The sequence below is a fragment of the Buteo buteo genome, chromosome 7 (genome assembly GCF_964188355.1).
Source record: "Buteo buteo chromosome 7, bButBut1.hap1.1, whole genome shotgun sequence".
Lineage (NCBI taxonomy): Eukaryota > Metazoa > Chordata > Aves > Accipitriformes > Accipitridae > Buteo > Buteo buteo.
Window position 1 is genome coordinate 29,466,409 of NC_134177.1, and position 22,326 is coordinate 29,488,734.

General features: G+C 42.3%; 1 protein-coding gene across 1 annotated transcript in view; it reads left to right on the forward strand.

The window, feature by feature from the left end:
• The first annotated feature begins 18,137 nt into the window (after positions 1 to 18,137).
• HS6ST1 (heparan sulfate 6-O-sulfotransferase 1) overlaps positions 18,138 to 22,326 on the forward strand; it is a 203,954-nt gene continuing 199,765 nt past the window's right edge. The window contains exon 1 of the mRNA XM_075032021.1: positions 18,138 to 19,089. Coding sequence (XP_074888122.1) covers positions 18,572 to 19,089 — 518 coding nt within the window. The 5' untranslated portion in view covers positions 18,138 to 18,571. The remainder of the gene's footprint in view (positions 19,090 to 22,326) is intronic.

Here is a 22,326-nt window from a genome sequence, read left to right on the forward strand (position 1 = left end):
CAATATTTAATATTAAAGGCTGTGCCAGGTATGAAGGAGAGGTTTCTGCCTCAAAAGAAAAGGTATGGTGTTGCGATTTTCATTTTTCAGGAGGAGTGTCTTTTGGGAATAGGAAACAGGAAAAAGGCATTGGAAAAAGTAGGAGGGAACCAAAAATGGGATGATAACAGCAGGGTGTCCTTACTGGTAGGAGCATATCTCTTTGCTTTGGTTCCTCAGTTAGAGAGTACAACTAGCACTTGCTTTGTGCTCTTTTTCTAGCAAGTCCACAAGCACACTGTGCCAGTACCTATCCCTAGGTATCCATCTGTTGTTGTCGTGGTTTAACCCCAGCCAGCAACTAAGCACCATGCAGCTGCTCACTCACTCCCCCCCCACCCAGGGGGATAGGGGAGAATATCACGAAAAGACTTAAAACTCGTGGGTTGAGATAAGAACAGTTTAATGGAACAGAAAAGAAGAAACTAATAATGATAATGATAACACTAATAAAGTGACAACAGCAATAATAGAAGGATTGGAATGTACAAATGATGCACAGTGCAATTGCTCACCACCTGCAGATCAACGCCCAGTTAGTCCCCGAGCGGCAATGCCCCCGCCCCCACTCCCCCCAGTTTGTACACTAGATGTGGTATCCCATGGTATGGAATACCCCGTTGGCCAGTTTGGGTCAGCTGGCCTGGCCGTGTCCTGTGCCAACTTCTTGTGCCCCCCAGCTTTCTCACTGGCTGGGCATGAGAAGCTGAAACATCCTTGACTTTAGCCTGAACATTACTTAGCAACAACTGAAAACATCAGTGTTATCAACATTCTTCTCATACTGAACTCAAAACATAGCACTGTACCAGCTACTAGGAAGACAATTAACTCTATCCCAGCTGAAACCAGGACTATTGTATAGTGCACTGCAGTACTGCTCTAAGGCTTTACCTCAAATGGTACGATTATGGTAATGCTAAGTGGGGAAGATGGATATAAAACATATCCAAGAGCAGTTTGAGTAATAGCTTGAGTTAGACGAGGAGAAGAATAGAAGGGAATTACAACAAATGAAATGAGTGTGGATTTACTAACAGTGAAATGCCTCAGTGTTGTGTGAACTACTCTTTAGGGATAGAGGCAGCCCATAGAAATTAGACACTACAGCCAAAGAGTATGTTGCTTTGCATTGACTGTTTTATCTGTGGAAATGTAATAAAAAGGAAGAACAAGGATTTTATTTTGCTTACTACTTAGGAACACCATGGTCATGCATTTAAGTATCTTGCATCTCCTGAAGGGTCTTTTCCATATTCTGTGCAAGAGAGCTTGGCTACAGGTGTACTTCAGGCTGTTATAACATCAGGTACAATTTTAAGTTGATGGTGTTATAGATGTAGTGTGAAATGTGACTGTTTAGTATAGGGGAAAGGTGGAGTATTTTTCCCATCTGCTTTAGACTGTTGATGTATTTCAGCAGCAGTTGGCAGCATCTATGTTCAGACACCTAAGTTTATGATATAGTCAAAATAGAAACTCCAGAGGTTGATGCAGCATGCCTAAACTGGATGTCTAGTTAGAGACACTAAGTCTCTCCTGCTCCAGTATATTTTGCCTGAAAACACTTCTAAAAGACAGGGAAATAGGAAAAAAAAATATCATATAACTATCTTCACAGTGGGTTTATACTATCTTAACAATAGAATCATATCATTTAGGCTGGAAGAGACTTCTGGAGGTCACCCAGTTCAACCTCTTGCCCAAAGCAAGGCCAACCTCAAAGTTAGATCTGTTTGTTCAGTGTCATTCCAGTCAAGTTTTGGGTACTTCCAAGGATGGACATTCCACAAGCACCAGCCTGTTCCAGTATTTCACCATGCTCTTTTCAATTTTTTATAATATCCAAGTGGAATTTCCCTTGTTGCAATTTTCTTTTATGAATAGATATGCCTCAGCTTCATTCATATCTGTTGTGCTACAGTGTACCTACAGTATAGATATATCAGAGTTTGCTTTAAATGAACTGGATTTGGTACCAGAGCAGCTGGTTACAGCAGTCTGGAGCTAAGAAGAGCCTGTAAAATCCACCTGAGAACCATGGAGTGGACAGGCAAGAAAAGGACTGCATAATCTCTTTATCAAGATGGTATAATGGATACTAAATGTATACAATTCAATAATAGGGATTATTAGGAGAATATTTGGTATTTCAAACACTGTTAGTACACTGTGTTAAGTCACAGCTAATTGCCATTTTATTGCCAAGTTTTCTAATATCTCAAACTGCTGCCTCCTAAATTGCATTAATGTGAAATGCAAGTCATATTCCATTCATCAAAATACTGCTAAAAGGCCAGCCTCAAACCGATTCCCTTTCAAAGTAAGCAAGGAATGACGGAGGCTGAACTAAAACAGTCAGATGCAAGAATGGAGGGAATGCAACACAGAGAATGAAGTTTGGTAAATTGACAATATCCAAGCAAGGCTGAAATCTTATCCGGGTATTATAACCATAAAGAACTGGAATTGAAAGAATCACTTACAGATACAGCAAGTCTGTGCAGAAGGGAGGGATGTAACAGTTATGTGTTCATGGTGAAGTACTGTTTGATTAGCAAAAGCTAAAAAAACCTGGTGGTATAGGAAAAAGGAGGAGTTTCCATTACTGAAAGGAGACCCAATGCTCACTTCCAGCAGGGCCCTGACTCTTCAAAGCTGGGAATACTGAAGAGCAGGAAGGTAGTACCTGTGTGTAAATGAATGCAAGCAACTAGTGACAAGTTAGGTATACAGATTTAGATAAATGTGGTGGTATTTTGGAGCTCTCTCAAATCTTGGGTGCCCTTTTGCTTTGGTGACCATATGTTCCCGAAGAGGTTGACAGAAAACCCTAAGTGCTCATAGGGTTAGAGCCCTGGGAAATGGAGTTCTTAAGCTACTTGAGAGTACTGGAGTACGATCTAGGCAGCAGGGTCCTACTTCTGTGAAGGTAAGGGAAAGAGTTGTGCCCAGGGTGTTCAATAGAGTTTAAGGAAGAGGCTAGTGACACAACCTATGGCAACTGAGGAAAGGTTAAGGGCCCAGGGATCCAATGTGATGAGTCCCTGACACGATAGCTTTTTAAGTGTTCAGCTTTCCCAACAATACATAATATTTTGAAACAATGAAATGCATTTATCTCTAGTATCAGCATGACTTCTTTATTTGAGGTCTATGGCAGGAGGGCTTATAATTTTAATGAAATACAAAAGACATGAAAAATAAACAACATATAAAAACTTGATACTGATGACTCAGACCTGTGTCTAAAGTCAGATAAGCTGCTAAGAAAATGCTAAGAATATTTAGATAGAAAATTAACTGATTCATGATCTCAACTTAATATATCAGCAGGATGCACTGTTAAAAATGAGTAGTGATACAAAACTCCAGATAACAAAGGAGAACTCTGTTCTTTTAAGAGGTAGAGTTGAAAAGAATTTAGAACAAGATCAAAAGATGATGAGGTTTTAAGGATTGAAGCATTACTACTTATAAAGTAAGAGTAATAACAAATAAATTTGCTGAAACTGAATGATTGCCAAGCTGCTTAACATAAACATCGGTTGGGGTTTTGGTTTTTGGGGGTTTTTTTGGCTGTATTCACACAGATCTGTTCAGTTGGCATAACTTCATTTTCTTTTTCAGGAAAAAAGATGGTTGGTATGATAATTTTAAGAGCTGAAAGGGGAAACAAGCTTGCTATATCTCAATTAGACACAGGAAAAATAAATTTGTCTTCAAGAATGCCAGATCAGAGAGCATTTGCTCCTAATGGTTTAGTTCACCATACTGTAAAGATCAGGGCAATTTATAGAACTCTGATCTGTCTTGTTATAGCCTAAATTTCATGTGTGTTCAGTTTAGGCTTTGGCACAGATATAACTCTATTTTCACTGGAGTTAATTCTTCTCTTCAAACAACCCTTGATAATCTTCCACTGTCTCTTTCTTCAGTGAGTTACATTAGTTGCCAACTCAAAACATGGGATGAGCTCAAATTTGAGTGGACTGTATTGTCTTACATTTTTTGACTAGAGTAACAGCTTTGTCTGTTTAGAGGTAGTTGTTTGCAGGAAAACACCAAATACTAATTAACCTTCCCTTTAATCTCTCCCATTATAGTCTCTGTAAGAAGACAAAAGCAAATTTGAGTAAAATATGGTCAAAACTGGATATTCCAGTGTCTAAAGCTAAGCCATGTCTGTGTATGTGTGTCTGCGTTTTCTGTCCACATAGCTGCTATAGTGCCAGGTGCAAGGGCTTGGACTTTGTGTAGCACTAGGGCAAGATGGCAGAAATTCTGGGACTTAGGCAGCTGTTCAGGCTAAACATTGCAGGTAAAAATCATGCCTCATGGCCTGAAGTTCATAAAATTTACCCTGACTTAGTATACCTAAGAGCACAAGGTCCGGTGATTATCAAACATACCACAGCGTGAAAAAGGCAGTCATACAGGATATGGCAGTACACTGTGATAGGGCTTTAGTTCAAATATTTTTCTCAATATGATACTTTCTCAAAACTTCCTAGTCTGTTACTGTTTTTAACATTCTTTAGCCAAGGTCATAAGCTACTGATTTCAGTTCTCAGGAGCAAATGTTTTTCTAAACCCATTTCAGAAAACAGACTTTTTGATCACTTATTAGTGGTCATATTCACCCTTATATGAAGACATTTAAAATGTTCTTATATGCACATTACTCAAGTTGTCTTTTTTAAAAAGCATATGATGAATTTTACTGCTGGGAATTGTTAGTATGTGGATCTACAGCAAGATCTTTTTATGGTTTAATGTGTAGCTATATGCCTCAGAAGTACTGTGAGAAGGGAAATGTGTTGCAGAGCATTGATATCCTCATCTTGGTCTGGGGACAGAGTGGCATAGAACAGGTGCAAGTTCTTCTCATGGAGACTAGTGTCCGGGACTAAGATCCTGTTTCTTCCTCTCCACAGATTATCTGAAGTGGGAGGAAGGTGCTCATTTTCCTTCCCACCTCTTTTCTCCAGCATGCCACAAAAGTTGTCTGAATTCTTTTTCCCTAGAGACAAATGACTGTACTTTTTAGGCTTGTCTTCTGGGCCTATAATTCTTAGGGGGGTGGCCTACCTAGGGAGAGCTCTGGTAATTTCTACTCTCAGTTTGCCCACATTATCTTTTCCACAGTTTCCTGCTCCACCCCAGTGCAGGAAGGCTTAGTCGTTTGAAGAGCTCCCAAATCATTGCAAGTTATAGCTGACATAATAGGGAAAGCTAAAATCAATGCCAGTTTACCATTCTGTAAGTCATTACAGCTCAGCTCATACCTCTTAAAAATCTAAGGGAAGAGTGACACAGGCAGCTGCATATGGAAACCATAACAGCTATTCCTACTGGTCAGTTACATGTGTTTCTTGCACCAGACCCTTTTCCAGAGTGAAAATATTTCTAGAAAATTGTTTTGAGGGACCTAAAAGGGGACATAATGAAAGACTATTTTGCTTTTCCCATTTTGACCTTCCCCTCCACAGCATCTTGCAGTTTAGCAGTGCAAGGGTACCAGAAAACAGTACATCTTCCTACTGTGGCTTCTGCCAGAGAATGTTGCTGGTCAATATGCACATATGCTGCCCTCTGACTGCTGCTAGGCCAGTCTGTGTCTGAGAATTAGCCTTCCACAGCTGTTTTCAGTACAACTGCTATAAAATCTACTCTGAGCACTCCTGTCAAGCCAGAGACACTCATCTACTCAGGCTCCCACTGTGCCTACATGAATGCTAGTAGAGGTGGAATTTTCGTGGTATAACCAACATTGTTAGCAAAGAGACCACAACCATTTTGCTGATTTCTAGTTGCTGTTGTTGGTCTGTTGCTGGAATATGTGCATTTTTAGCTACTTTTTCTAGAGCCGAGCATCTTTGTCAGAGGTTGTATTGGCAAAAGACATCAGGTACTGTCAGTCCAGGGCTTACAGCTGCTGACAGGGCTGCGCTGCTGGAATGCATCCACTTTGGCACTTTGTTGGTGTGTCAGCTGTGACCTTGCATGCTTCATGCAGACAATGGAGGGCTGGACTGTACCAAATTACTTTGCCTATTTTGTGCGTGTCTGTATAAAGAGCTGTGGTAACAAAACACCACACACTTTTCATTCTCTGCTGATCAGATTTTGTTGTATATCCAAACCAAAGTGGTCTGCTGACCAGCTTGATGCATATCCATTTCTCATATGGTTTCTAGAATTTTGCATGTGGAATTGTTGACTCTCTTGAAGTTATCTAAGGGAATTCTTGCCAGTTCAGTGGTAACAAACATTATACAGAGGCTTGACCTTATCAGCAGGCTATTGTTTGCTCCTTGAAGCTATGAAGAGTAAAGTGCTAACTACAATTTACTCGAGTTTCTGCAAAACCAACACAAAACTTTCTCCAGGATTTATCTCCCAGAATGATGTGGAATTTTTTCTATTATGTTTTGCTGGATTATCTGAAGAACAGTAATGAAGTACTTGCAACCTCTTTTGATTTCTGCTTCACTGAGGACATTCAGATTCTTTTCATAGGTGGCAGCAGTAGTTATCAGCAAGATTCATGTATTCCTCAAAGGGATGCTGTGGACAAGTGCACTTGTATTGCCTTGTTATAGCTTTTCCTTCAGTACAACATACATTTTTACAATTTCCATTTCTCTATCATGGATCAAGTTTAAACTCCTTCCTTCCTATACCCTCTTGCCTCAAAAAAAAGTCCACTGTTAACCTGGCCAGCCAGCAGCAGGAGTAGAGGAAGCTCTGAATTAAAATGCTCCAATGCATTACAATTACCCAACTTGGCTTTTGCTTTTCAACAGCCCTAATTTTGCCTGTTGTTTTGCATTTCAATGTTTAATAAGGCAAATATCTAATGCAAATATTCCTTAAAACAGAAGACGTGGCACTCATAAAGTGATTCTCCCTCAAAATGGAGCACTTCTATAATCTATTCCAATTCCTAAATAAGCTAACAGCATATCTATATAGGTAGTAGATGACCACAGTAAGAATTCCAGAATGGTTCTCTGTATGGACATGGCTCTAGAAAAATAGCTTGGGGCGTTGGGGGGCTATGGGCGGTGTACCAAAACAAACTCTGCATTTGAAGTAAACTGATTATTCCAAAATAAATCACTTTTATTATAGAATGTGTTCACACTGGGAACTATCATAAGACATTTCACTATACTGCCAAGCACAAACTAGAAAGAATAATACTTTTATTTTAAACAATATCTAGTCTGTGTGAACTCCTTTTATTTAAGGCTATTTCCATTGTTAGAATACTATTAGACAGCCTGTTTCTGCTCAGAGATTCTTATCTCTGTGTTCTCAAAAGCTATTCTCCAAGAGGTTCCCAAAGTGACAGATATGTGGAAAGCTTTAATATTCTAGCTGGAAAGAGAAATTTTTCTTCTTCCATTTCTTAGGCAGCATTCCTTTCCCTTGAGTTTGGTCCACAACAGAATCTTATGTACTGTTAGAAGGACTTAAACCCCACCTTGTCCAGCTCCTATGGAAAACACAACTGTGTTTCTGTGAAACGGATACTTGTATCCGTTTCAACCACTGTTACAGAAAATGATCTCTTACCTCTGGCTTCAGTAGCCTTTTCATGAAAATTCTCATCAAATCTGCAAAACTAAGTTTGAGATAGTTGTTAACACTTTTCTAAACAACAAGAAGGTATTTCCTTTCACTACAAATTAATACTCTTTTAATTAAGGAAAGCAACATTAGATTAGGTTTTCATCACGGAGCACAGTACATGCACACCAGCTCCACCTGAGAAAATGGCAGGGGCAAGCATCTTGTATTACAGCAGCATGCAGAAGCCCGTATCATTGGTACAGACCCATTGCACTGTCTGTAACAAAGCCTCGGCAAGGTACCCTCTGTTACAAATATTTTAATCATCTCTGCAGTGTAAGTAAGGCGTTTAACTGGTGACAAATGAAACTTCACCAACTTGGAGGAAAAAAGAAGAGACATAAAAAGGCTAATTAAAACAAAAGGCCGTAGTCATATTAATACTGCAATTGTTTTAACAACAGTACAATAAATGTATCAGAGGGAGAGATTAAAACTTGTGAAATAAACAGAAATTTGCTATCTATACATTCAGTTTCTTTCCTTTTCTGTGATATGTATTTTACAGGAAATATGTTGTTGGGCTTGCTACAGCAGCATACACATGCTCTGTGTTTTTCTTTAAAACATGCACAAATTGGCAGGACTGGCTGGGCTTGCTTAGGTCCCATTTTACTGTCAGTGACAAAGAAGTTTTGGAATTTCTGCTGTTTCCATCCAGCATCATCCAGTGCTTAGAAAGTGGTAAAACAAAGAAGGTAGCACTGCATCCTCTCAGGGAATGATGTGGAATTCTCTCCAGTAATTCTGGCAGTGAACAGCTGTTAACCCTAACCTTTCTTCCTCCTGACAAAGGAGAATGAGGCAGGAGGGGTTTTTATTTCAGCAAACATTTTTAAATGGAAGTATGGAGCTGGGTGTATTGAATTAACAGAGGGAGGCATCAGTTAGCTGAAATTGTCAGTGTCTAGGAGTCAAATCTAGGACAAAATTCAGCACAAGTTCAGTGTAGCTCTGTTTGTTTTCTTTCAATCATAGAGTGTTTTGTGCTTACCTACCTTGTGAGACTCAGTGAAAGGGTAGTTGGGACTTCTGTGTTTCCACTAAAATCAATTAATACATTTTTATGGTGTTTTAAAGTGTAATTCTCTATTTCTGCTATGTATAGACTAGTAGGCTCAAATTTATTTTGTTTTTCCTCTTATTGTTCTTATGAGTCCTTCATCCCAACCAGCTGTAATACCAGTGTACTGCATTTGTATGTATTAGGCTTATTTCTAGGACTTTTTTTATTTATATAAAAATTGAAGAGGCAGAAAACACTGTGCCACCAGGTATCATTGATCCTCAATGTACAAATCAAAAAAAAAAAAAAAGAATTAAGAGATTGATATACTATGAATAATGCCTTAAGTAGATCAAGATTGAAATAAATAAGTCCTCACTTGAGAGACTATGCTGGGTCTACAGTTATTTCCCGTTTGTGCCTGTATCAGGCTTACCTGATGATCCACTCTGGAACTGGTCACTCCTTTATCTGATGCAACTGTAAGTCACCACTATCAGGTACAGTTTGGGTAGATCACTGGTCTTATTCCTCTGGTAAGTTACCCTATGGCAAGGTTCAAAAAGAGATTGAAGTGCCACCTAGGACTGAACAGAAAAGCAAACTTGAAATTCAGTCCAGAAAAGCAGCCTCACACAACAGCCCTGGTACGCTACATTGGCCGCACTGTTTTCATTTGAATGAAGAACTTGTTTGCCTGGTGGTATTTTAGCCTTTTCTTCCAACTTTCTTGTTGCTGTGTCCTAAAAATGTTTAACACTCAAGGGTTCCTTTTATGGTAGCTTTTTTTTTAATTATAAATGCTGTGGACTTAATTTTGGCCTTGCAATCTTCATGAAATTCCTTTTCCTTATGCTCTCAAGTGTTGACTTGGTATCTTTTATAAAGACTGTTTTGATAAGATGCTGACAATCACAATCACTGTGATAAAACCAACTGTGGAAAATCCCTTTGGTTTGCAGCGTCAAGAGGTCTGGGAGTGCCTGGAGCCACGGCCGAGCGCACTGCCTAGTGCTGGGCACCTGCACTGCACAGGCATGCCAGCAGCAGTGCAGGGAAGTCCTTGATCTCTTTCTTGGTTCTTAGACATGCAGCTTCTACTACACAGAGGCAGCTGGAATGTGAACTTCTTCCCATTTCCTTCACCACTGAGCTAATTTTATGGTGTGTCAAATATTGTGAAATGGAGGAGGTTTTTTATTTCTGCACTTTTTTTCACTTTAGGGGATTTTTGAAACAGTGGCTTTTATTTGTTCAGAAAATATTCAGACTTTTGTTGGTCAAGTCTACAGTCCTTCTGCTACATTGCTTGTAGAAGAAGCATAATTGAAAGAGCTGATCCTATGGACACAAGACAGAGGCTGTGATTATCCACAGCTTGGCTTTGCCAGTCAATTTCTTTTTTTAAAAAATCCATTAAGCAGTACACTTCAAATTCCTTGCACTTTTCAGGTGGGTGACTTCTGTCTAAAAGCCTTCAAAGAGCTGAATTATGCACATTTCCAGTTTAGCTGCACATGTCTAAGCATATGATTGCTATAGAGCCAGTTTGGTTTATAGCTTTCAGCTTATTCACTTCATTGCATAGCTTCTTAATTTGGGGCTTAAAGGGGAAAGTGATTAGTTACTTCTGTGAGTGTCTCTCACTTCTCATGAACTTTAGCATCTCTGCTTTGTCTGTTCACCATTTCTGTTACAACATCAGCAAGGAAGGATGAATGCCTGTTCTAATTAGTTCTTTCCCTGGAGGATCACACAGAGATCTCAAGTCAAAATCCTGTAAGCACATTTGCTTTAGAATGCAATTTCCAAACTGAGTTGTCAGTTTTTTGAACAAGATCAAGGAAACAATGGTATAAAACACTAAGAAACAGTGCATGTGTTAACAGGACATTTATATGTTTATGTAAGTCCCAATGGCAAAGAGACAAGGATCTTCCTCGTGCATTGTAGCATTTACTGAAGAGTGTAAAAATAAAACAAAATTATATTTCCCATAATATTTAGATTAATATGTATGACAAAAACCCCATGCCAGCAAGCTTGCCAATAAGCCAATCTTAAGCTTCAGATCACTGCAGAAATTTACTAAGCTGTTCATACAGAAATTATTCCAGCACCATTTTCTGACTGTCTATATACCTGTTAAGGGTGTGGATAGAGTCAACATGCAGAAACTTTGCTGGCTGCACTGACTTCCTTCCACAATGAGACCACCATCTTGGTGTTTCTAGATACATGTCACACTAATGTCCCTAACAGAAGCCAACTGTTTGTGTCCCATTTGTGTTCTGAGGGGTTTTACAGAGCAAGGCTGAAAGGGTTACACTTGTTCCCTGCTAACAGGCATGTCACAGTGGACAGCTGCTGCATGAGAGAAACTTGGGGGGAAGTGCAAACTTGTAGAACCCAAGCTCCCCTTACATTTGTTTAATGCCCATGTATGATTGGGTAATAATATGCCACTAACAAATAGGCCTGTCCTTTCTATCAAGCCTAGATAGCATCATCTTGCAGCTGTTGCAGTGCAAGTCAGAAAAAAAGAACTTGAATAAGGAGCACCTTGTGCCTTCTCTGCGGACCCACAAACTCCTCCTGTAGATGGATTAATACCTTAGAAACTATATATGCTTCAGCTGCAGTTCCAACTCCCTGCTTAAACTTGTAGGCATTCGTGTATTTTGAGAGATCAGCTAAGGTCTTTCCAATGTTTCAGGGTCCTGACAGACATTTGGGTCTGCCGTCTGCAGTTATTACACAGCAGCATGTACACGTGGCTTTGATAAGTTCAACTTTTGCTTATGTCTGTCCACAGGAGGTCTTGAAGCAGTGAGCTGCAAAGAGGGGCTTATGGGGTGGATCTACTTCAACCACCTTCCCTTTGCAAGAGAGAAAAGACAATCATTAGGTAACTAGCTCTGTCTTACCAGTCACATGCTAACCTTCTGCTAAGACACAAATGTTTAGATCCACAGTATCCACATGAGAAAAGGGAGTGGGATGTGTCCTGGTTTCAGCTGGGATAGAGTTAATTGTCTTCCTAGTAGCTGGTACAGTGCTATGTTTTGAGTTCAGTATGAGAAGAATGTTGATAACACTGATGTTTTCAGTTGTTGCTAAGTAATGTTCAGGCTAAAGTCAAGGATGTTTCAGCTTCTCATGCCCAGCCAGTGAGAAAGCTGGAGGGGCACAAGAAGTTGGCACAGGACACGGCCAGGGCAGCTGACCCAAACTGGCCAACAGGATATTCCATACCATGGGATGCCACATCTAGTGTACAAACTGGGGGGAGTGGGGGCGGGGGATCGCTGCTCGGGAACTAACTGGGCGTTGATCTGCAGGTGGTGAGCAATTGCACTGTGCATCATTTGTACATTCCAATCCTTATATTATTGCTGTTGTCACTTTATTAGTGTTATCATTATCATTATTAGTTTCTTCTTTTCTGTTCTATTAAACTGTTCTTATCTCAACCCACAGGTTTTACTTCTTTTCCTGATTTTCTCCCCCACCCCACTGGGTGGGGAGGGAGTGAGTGAGCAGCTGTATGGTGCTTAGTTGCTGGCTGGGGTTAAACCACGACAGATGATATCATAACCACATGGTCTGTGAAGGTAGTTCTAAAACTTAGATTTGATCTCTCTAGCTGCTGAAGCTAGACTTTCCTTTGTTTAGGACAGCTGTTAGTGGCTTCACTGTTTTGATTCCTGCCAAGGTTTCTGAGACTGTCTTTGGCAGCTTTCAAACAGCAGACCTTTCCAGTGGCCCTAAAAAAAAGTAGTGCGTAAGCCTGAAATCAGAACCAAGCTCGCTGGGTCTGGTAGACTTTGGCATCTTCAGTACCTGCTTCCCTGACTGAAATGGAATCATGTTGTTCTTGGGGAGCAGTGATTATCTCACTGGCTGTAAGAGCTCTGTGGTGGTGTGGCTAACCTACAGCATTATTACTGAAGCCATAGAGTCTTCACACCAGTGCTTCCAAAGTGCTATGGATTTTCAACTAGCAGTACAAGTATCACAGGAAAATGGTGTGTGAGTGCTGCCACTCTGTGCAATTGTGTATGGCTAGGAAGTGCTACTGATGCTGCAACAGCAGTGGAGGAGCAAAATAAGTTTAGAAACCCCTGATCTATGCTTTGCTATAGGTCTGAGCATTGATATTACAGGTCAACTGCTACATCCTATCATTCTTGGCTCCTCAGCATTTACTTGGTATATGATACACACACATGCATATCACCAAAGCAAATGAGAGTATCTCATGCTCACTCTTCCTAAAGACACAGAAAAAAAAAATCTAGATTAAACAGGGAGCTTATCCTTGGGAAACAAAGTAAATGCACTCTTTTTTTCTTGATTGTGAGTAGTAGAACTTAATTTAAGGTGCCTTTATGGAGAAATTTCTTAGGGTTTGCAAGTATTTAAAGAGGATTTTTTTACTGCTTTGGTTAACTAAGTTATACTAGTTCACAGCAAACTAGTTTAACTTCTGTGCCAAGAAGCCTTTAGACTTTCTCTGCCTAATAATGCTACTAGCAATTTATTAGGCTTTTGAGATAAGTGTTTCCCTGAGGTTTTGGTGGCAGAGGTGGTATGTAGTTTACATGTTTCCTACTGCTCTTTTCTCATGGGACACTTTATGTAATAAGCTCTACTCTCACTATATCTGAGTTTGTCCTCACTTCAGTATTAACTCAGAAGTTGCTCTTCATCTGAGTTCTAATTGCAAATACATAAACCTTGAGCTCAGGTGTATGTTAGTAATTTACACTCAAACTAGTGGACCCATGCCATCATACAGGTCTAGGAGCTAAGCCAAAGTGCTGTTTGCTCTCACTGTTGGTAACCATGTGGATTCAGGCTAAACTGCCTGAAGGCTTAGTCCCTTAGTGCCTGCATTCTGCAACTACTTGAAAAGAGTGGGAAAGGGACAGATTGCCATGCTGGGAACGAAAGCGAGGCCCTCAGAAGTCCCAGGTGAACACAGAGTATTGCACCTTGCTGTAAGCCAGTACAGCTTTGTAATGGGACAGCTTACTCCAAGTTAAACCAAAGCCACTACTCTCAGCTTCTCTGCAGGGCAGGCATAGCCCCTGTGTGATATAAAGCAGAGTATTTTCTTAGATCTTAAGGTAAATATTTAGGCATCCAATGGCCAGCAGCAAGCAATGATAAAATACTTTTCAACTGCATTTGCAAAATCTGTATTTATTTTTTGTTATCTGTAAGAGGATCTCTAATCTTTGTATCTCTCTCCTAGCAATGTTATGCCATGAATAAATCATGATTGCTGGGTTAGCTGTCTAGGTTTCTCTTGACTAGGGAACTGGTTGAGTGTAGATCAAGCTTAGGTAACTTAGCTAGCATAAGCTTGACCTCAGTCTGATTTATTTTGTAGTGAGAATTCCAAGTCAATGCCTTCACAAATACAGGATAGTGTGAGGGAATGTACAAAAACAATAGACCTTTCAAATGTACCTGAAGTGACTTAGTCATGAAAATCACTGAAGATCAATGGAACTCATACTCCTAGATCAACTGGATTCCTATGAAAATGCCAAACGTAATCTTTCAATTTGCTTGTATTAGGAGAGGTTCTGCTCAGTCTGAGATAGATCTGGAGTGGGAAGTCACTAGATATTTCAGTTTTATGTTAGTATAAATGAGGAGAATTTGAGCCACTGCTAAAACTGTTCTTCTGTCGAGTGTCAAGCACAGAATAAAGGAAATTACACTGAAAAAATAAAACATGTGGAGTCCATGTTAAGTTTTAATCTCCTAGCACCTGAGATGTGGTTTATTTTTTCCCACCACTTTTTTAAGTTCGTGCTTGCATCAGTGCAGATTTAAATACAACATGACCTTCAGTCAGTTATTTTGGAGTTCCTGCAACTTTTGGTGTGATTTTTAAATGGATACCCAATCTGCTTGTGATGGTTAACTGTGTGGCTGATATAACCTCCTTTGTGCTGGACATGAAGGTGATGTAAAATGTTACGAATTCAGAGATGGAGTATTGCCATCTGAGGCTTGGTAGTAAAACAAGGGTCCTTTGGCAGAGTGCAGTATGAGAGTTTCCATGTGACTTACTGGGGGCTGTACAAAGAGGGTAGAGACAGTAGATCCCAGGGTACACTTGAATGACTGTAAGTTAAGCCATTAGACAACTGAGGGTAGGATTTATGCCAGGAATGGATTGCAAAATTTATTTTTCCAAACCAGGATGCAAAGGATCAGACAGACATCAAAGTGTCAAAGAACTTTTTCAGTGGGCTAAGAGGGTGTCTTCGGTTTGCATTTGCCTAGAAGAATGCAGAGAGAGGAAATCTGAAATGCATCTCCCCTAGTCCACAGGTTAGAGATAAAAACACACCTGTTTTTTTCCTCCAAAATGCTTTCTATGTAGACATTTAGTTTTTAGGCAACTCAGTGATTGCAGATTGTCACTCTTACTGCCTCACAGGATACAGAGTTCTGCTCCTGGAGCTAGTCAGACGATCTGATGAATCCCAGATGAGACATAGCAAAGCCTAGGGACGTCTGGCCTGAGAGCAGAAGATTCAACTTGGAAAGATGGATAATGGCTAAACACATGGTCTAGGTGAACTCAGAGAATAAGCAGGCAGTAGCAGTAGGTAACAGGAGGTAGCAGTAACAACTTGTATTTTTCAGATTTCTCATCTCTTTCCACTGTTGTTTTCAATGGAAAGGCCAGGGAAAGTGTAGATCTTGTTATTTTAACTCCACTCAGATCTTCTCTGATCTAAGAAACATGCTGGTCTAAACTGGCACTGATGCAGTACTTGATGTTTAACTCCCTGTGCAGCAAAGAACTACTCTATCATCGTCTTCAGTGGAATTTTACCTTAAGTATAAATAAGGACTGATTTAAGTATTTGCTTAAGTGATTATCATAGGTGACTCATACCTATAAGCACCTTTGAAATATCAGCATTTCAAAGCAGCATATAGAATTAGTGGGGAAGGATTCCACAGCATTGCAGTAAAAATAAAAGTGTTGACCCCAGAGCTTTGGTTTTGCAGTGTCTCCTAGGCAGGCTGTTGTGTACTTGGGTGGGTGGGTGTAGATCAGAAGGGCACAGGCCTTCCCTACACTTCCAGCATGTTCGCTGTCCCCCACTTCTAGATGGAAGGTGCTGCAGTAAAGAAAACAGCAGATTTTCAGCAATAACTCTCTATTTTCATTCATGGTCTGTTTATCTTTCGTGGATTGTATTTTAGTATGTTCTTTCACAAACTAACAGGCACTATACTTACCACAAATATAAATCAGTAGCAAAATCCACTGGAATATCTCCATCTGTATAACTAAAGAAAAAGGCCAAAATATTTTACATCTTACAGTTAAAACAATACATTAACAATAAATAGCTCATGTAACTGCAATTAACTTAATGGATGATTTCTTCATAGTTCTGTCATTTCTAAATATTTATATGTTTATAACTGCAGGCAAACACATTGCAATCCTAAAATCTGCTCTGCAATTTTATGCTGCAGTGTATAGTCCAACCATGTATGTAAACCTCATGTATATGCCTATATTTCCCAAAATCATAATATAAATTTCAAACCTTTAAATTGGGTTTACACTGTGCTTCTGGATGCAGCTGAACTTTGTATATAAGAATGACATCATTGTTTCTGGAGTTATTAGCCTACATGAAAAGAGGAAAATCAGAAGCAGACTTTTAAGAGGAAAATATCAAACAAAATAAATGGTTTGAACACAATATATGATGCTTTTGGGTGCTATAAACATTTTATTGTTACTTGTTTGGGAAGAACTGCATAACTCACTGGGGCTCCACAATTCGTGAGTAATGCAGCCATCTCAAAATCTAGCAGATTTATCAGTCATGGTGTTCAAATGAAAATCTGGGATCTAATTTCCTCCTAAGCCCTTATAAATTTGACCCAGTGTTTAACTATGTCTCATCTGCATGTGTTTCCTTACACTTACATAAGACACAACTTGAATTAAAAAGTGTAATTTGATAGGAATATTTTAGTGCAGGAGTACTAAAATCTAGTTGTAACTTCTATTTTAAAGAGCACTGGAAACTTAAGAAAACTGTCACCAATAGCAGTAATTACAGGAGATACGGTATTTGAGTTAGAGATTTTTTTGCTAGAAATTAACAATTGTTCATATTATTAATTCTGCATAGACAATAACTCATGTCTAGATGAAGTGCCAGCATGACTGCCATTCCACTGAGCCTCACTCTGCCCTTTGACACAGGGCCACGTTTCATCCTCCATTTACAGGCAGTGGAGAGAGGCACCAGACTGTGATTTTCTGGGGTTGCCTGGACACTTTGTGGCAGTGGACCCCGCCTGCCTTTCGGCAACACGCTGACAGATCAGCCGCAGGACCCTTCTTGCACCTTCTGGAAAGGACTCTGCTCCGGTAAGGTGATTAAGCCCAGCTATAAGCACACCAGCTGGCCTCCGTAGGTCCTTACTATACTGATCCTTGCAACAGCATCTCAGCCTGCTAACTACTGCCCTACAGAGGATAGTGCTATAAGCCAGCTACGTACCTGGCAGTCCCTGGGTCTTCCAGTGTTTTGCTTCATTTGTGAGACTAGTGTCTTCCAAATGCATTCTGCAACAGCACCGCTGCTGGATGGAAGGCTGCCTGACAGATCAGCAGAAAGCATTTCGCTGGGAAAGTTTTCTGTAAATAACGCCTTTGTTGATTTTTGCCTCAACTTCACCTATTGTTATTATTTCCAAATTATGTGGCTGACGGTGTGCACAGGCTTTTTCCTGCTCACAGACATCCTGCTCCTCTGTGTGACCAGAGCATTTTCCTGTTGCATCCAGTCGTGACATTGCAACTAAAGGCCTGTGGTGTCCCGTGTGGCGGCCGCAGCCGGAGCAAACACATGTGGGAAGACCCACTCCTATTCCCATGCAAATTTTCTTGTTACTATTAACTGTTGTTTCAGAAAGGGAGCAGAAACCTAGCCCCCGGAGGAGTGCCAAGGCTCGCTTTTGGGGATTAATTTTAAGGTGGTGGCACGCAAAGACTCCCCCCGAAAGCGCTAAGAGCCGAGTGCTTCAGGCAGCCGCAGCCGCCTCGCAGCCCACCCGGGTCTGCAATGCGAGTGATTTGAGCGGCCGCCCCGCGGGGGCCAGGGGAGCGCCGGCGAGCGGAGCGCTCCCGGCAGCTCCCGCAGCTGCGGGCCGGGCCGGGCCGGGCCGGGCCGGGGAGCCGAGGCCGGGCAAGGCTGCAGGCGGAGCCTCCAGCTGCAGCTGGGAGCTGAGCGCAGTGTGGGCCCGCCACGGCCGCCGCCGCTCGCTGTATGCCCCCGCAGCCGGGCGGGCTCGGGGCGGCGCGGGCGGCGGCGGCGCTGTGCATGCCGGGCGCGGGGCGGCGCGGGCAGGAAGCGCTCGCTCCCGGCCGAGCCGAGCCCGTGCGCAGCCGGCGGCGGGGGCGGGCGCTGCCGTGCCGGTGCCGCTGGGGCTGGGGCACGGCGGAGTGCCGCGGCGGAGGCAGCGGCGGGATGGGGTTGGCTTCCTGAAGCGGGGGGAGGGTGGAGGGGGCTGGTTTTGCGTTTCGGTCCCTCTCCGCCCCCCTCCTGCCCCTCTCTCCCAAGTTCGTCGCTCTGCCGCGGCCCCTCCGGAGCGGCTGGCTGCGGGCTGCCCCTGCCCCGCTCCCGGCGCTGCCCGCGGCGGGGCGGGCGGGGACGGCGGGGAGCCGAGGCAACCCAGGGAGCGGCCCGCCGCCCCCGGGGAGGCTCTGCTCCGGGGAGCAGTGGGGGAGGCGGCTGGCACAGGCGCCGGGCTCCGCCGCCCGCCCCCCGGCACCGCCGTCGTCTGCCCAGCGCTGGCGGCCCCGGGAGATGGTGACACATGAAGCGTGCGGGAAGGACCATGGTTGAGAGGACCAGCAAGTTCTTGCTGATCGTGGCCGTCTCGGTGTGCTTCATGCTTATCCTATACCAGTACGTGGGGCCGGGGCTGAGCCTGGGTTCCCCCAGCGGCCGCTCCTACTCGGAGGAGCTGGACCTCTTCCCCACGCCGGACCCGCACTACGTGAAGAAGTACTACTTCCCCGTGCGGGAGCTGGAGCGGGAGCTCGCCTTCGACATGAAGGGCGAGGACGTGATCGTCTTCCTGCACATCCAGAAGACCGGCGGCACCACCTTCGGCCGCCACCTGGTGCAAAACGTGCGGCTGGAGGTGCCCTGCGACTGCCGGCCCGGGCAGAAGAAGTGCACCTGCTACCGCCCCAACCGCCGGGAGACCTGGCTCTTCTCCCGCTTCTCCACGGGCTGGAGCTGCGGGCTGCACGCCGACTGGACCGAGCTCACCAACTGCGTGCCCGGAGTGCTGGACCGCCGGGAGAGCGCTACCGCCAAGACGCCCAGGTACCGGCCCACCGCCCTCTCCCGCTTCCCCGCTGCTCCTCGGGCCGCGCTCCCCTCTGACCGCCGCCGCTCGCCCGACTCCGTCCAGTGTCGAGCCCCCCTCCCGGTGCGTTGCAGCATGCTGCTAACGTGCTGTGCCCCAACCTGCCCTGAACCTTTCCTCAGCCCGTTCACCTGTCCTCCCCTCCCGTCCTCCAGGCTGTGCCCTGCACCTTCCTCCTGCATTCCCAGGCAAATAGACTGCTCTTTCCCTCCCGTCTACCTAGTACACTGCACCCTCTAGTCAGTGGTCTTCTGCTCTAGCAGCCTCTGTAGACCCCTTAGCAAGCGTATGTATTTGAGCCACTTACACTCTTTTGTAAACATTTAGTCTTTATCTCGGACCTCACTTGCCACCTTTTAGTACCCATTATAACATACGCTAGGCTGAAGCTTGCCTTTGTAATCAGCTTTGCTCTGACCTGTGCACCCGTTTTCCTCCAGTTGAAATTGTTCCCCAGTGCAACTGAGGAGAGGCACATGAGCCCACCAGTCCTCGTGCTTACCTCCTTGTTTTACCCCTGTAGTCTGCCTGATGGTTTTTTACACACTGCAGAAAACGTCCCTTAAACATCCTTTCTTACGTTCCTTGCTGTTTATCTTGATGGTAGACCTGAGGTGAAATCTTCTGGGGAAAGGAGCTGCCTTGTACGTGTTCCTTGTGTCTCCCTCATCTGTGCACCAGGAGAGAGGGAAAGCCATCCTAAAGGACCCCTCAGTGCATCCCCGTTGAACACCCAGTGTATTTCTGCCCTCTTATCCCATATTTCTCTACCTTGGTCTCTTTATAAATTATAAATTTCAGAGGAATTTTCTGTTTGAAGTACTCTGATAAAGACAGCAGCTTATATTAAGATCTCCAAAGATAATGTTATTTTAACTCAGTATACCTTTGTGTCTTTCATTTCAAATGACAGGTTTTTTTAATTGATCAGTTTTTTTAACACCTTGCACACCTTCCTTGACATATCAGTGTTTTTATTACGACACTTTGTAATCTGTTTGCCTGAAAATTTTATTTTTAAAGGTGTCCAAGCTCTTATGCTAACATTTGCTTATGCCATATGCTTTATTTATAGGCATATTGTTAATACCATATGTAATCCCTTTAGTGAAAGGTGGCCTTTAAGAAAGTATGTTTTAGCATCATAACTGTTTTCCTCTGCATTTTTTAAAAGCAGTTTTTAATAATTTTTCTTTCATTGGAGCTGTGTGCGATTGCCGGGGTTCTTTATTGTCTCTGTCATGATTGCTGCTGTTTTGAACCCGTTTCAGTGTTAGTCATCCAACTACTGTGCTCAGATTGCTGTCATGCTGCCTGACCCAGGAGCAGCAAACTCAAGTATGTATCTAAAGGGCTGAGTATTCAGGCTTTCCTGTGGTCTCTTATTTTACTAAGGTGCTTGAAAATACCTATAAGTGAAATATCCTCAGCCCATCTAGTTGCTGTTGAGGTTTTAGTGAAGCATTGTAACGAAAAATGCACGAAGTTCAAATCTGATTCAAAAAAGAAACAAAATATTACCCATTTTGTGAACCTTGGCACTTGGCTAGCAAACCATTAACCTTATATAAAAACTGGTGTGGTTTTATGAATTGTCTCAGAGCCTTGTGTGTTTCCGTTGGAGATTTTGTACTAAAACCTGCTATCTGTTCAGTATTTAACAGTCTCATCCTATTTAGCAGGTTTTTTTGTATAGGTACCTGAGAACGGGGCACTTTGGGTTGTGAAACAGCAATTAAATTCCTTACTGCAACTCATAGGAAGTTGAGAACCAGAAGCCTATTGCCTCATCTCAAACGCTTGTGAATAAAATTTTCTTTGTCATTTGTTTTGCAACATCAGGAACTGTATGCTTCTATATGTTTCTTAACTGTCTTGATTTTTTTGGATGTGCCGGAAAAATAATCGATCCTGTCCCATTCCCTCATGTCTCTGCGTATCCAGAAGTAGTTCTGCTTAATGTGCTCTCTTTATTTCCCTTAAATCTAAATTAGAACTTTGTTTTCAGCAGTGTAAGAACTATGATGTGGAAGTTTTAGGTAACCTAAGATTTATCACCTTGGTCTGTTAAACAAAAACCAGAATTTACTGTTCACTGTATCCTGGGGATGGTTTTGGTGCAATGAACAGCTGCTGATTATTTTAATAATACTGTCCTAGGATACTCCTCTGTTGTACTGCAGTCCAGTTTAGTAGGCACCTTCTCCAAACTATTATTTATTTCATGTCTAAGAAAATTAGGAATAAGAGACAGGCAATGCTTGTTTAAAATAAAAATTTGATGGATTTTCTTTGTTAGAAAAAGGATAGTCTTGTATTATGTCCGTTACACTAAGAGCAATGTAAGTTTATTTCTCCATTGTGACATTGGATCTCTTATGTTGAAACAGGACATGTTTTTAGATAAGGCATATGCTAGACATGCTACTGTTTCAGAGTGGAACTGAACTATGAAATTATCTTTCTCTTTCAAAAGGGGAAAAAAAAAGGAAAAGGAGCAGCAAACAACCGTTGTGGCAGGGTTCACTCAGATTCTAGTATTATCCACTTTGGGTTTTGGAGTACAGTCTTCAAATTCAGCTTTTAAAGCTAAGGTACTGGCCTCTGCATTTGCTACTTAATGTGAAGTTTAAACCTTTGTTCTTCCAACTATATGTTTATCCCCCAAAACAAAACAGCTGACTTGTGATTATAAATAAATCTGCCTTCTAGTGAACGATGAAAAGCATGAAGGTCGTTCACAATTGCCCACATGTACAAATCATGAGCTTAAAGCTGTTAATTTTGTAAGGAATGCAGTTCTGTCACTGCACAGTGCCCTATTGCACTACATTCCATAACCTGTGCATGGTACATAAATTTACAATGCAATTGCTCTTTTTATTGTTCTGCTGTTCTGTGCTAGACTTAATGGTTAGGAGCCCTAGATTGCCAAAGACTGCTTTTTTTTTTTTTTTTTCCTTCGTTCTGTCTCTCTTTTGCATTGATAGAGTAAGCAGTTGGAGATGGGTGTTTTAGCTCTAATGGGTCTGCACTCTTTAAAAACAAAAACAAAAAAAACCCCAAACAGCAAACTACTGGTTCTCATCCCTTCCTGCCCCACCCCCCCGCTAGTGACTTTCCCTGTTTTGTATTCAAAAGACTTATGGACAAGCACTTCTTGAAGCAAATGTTATGTTTTATACACAGCCAGT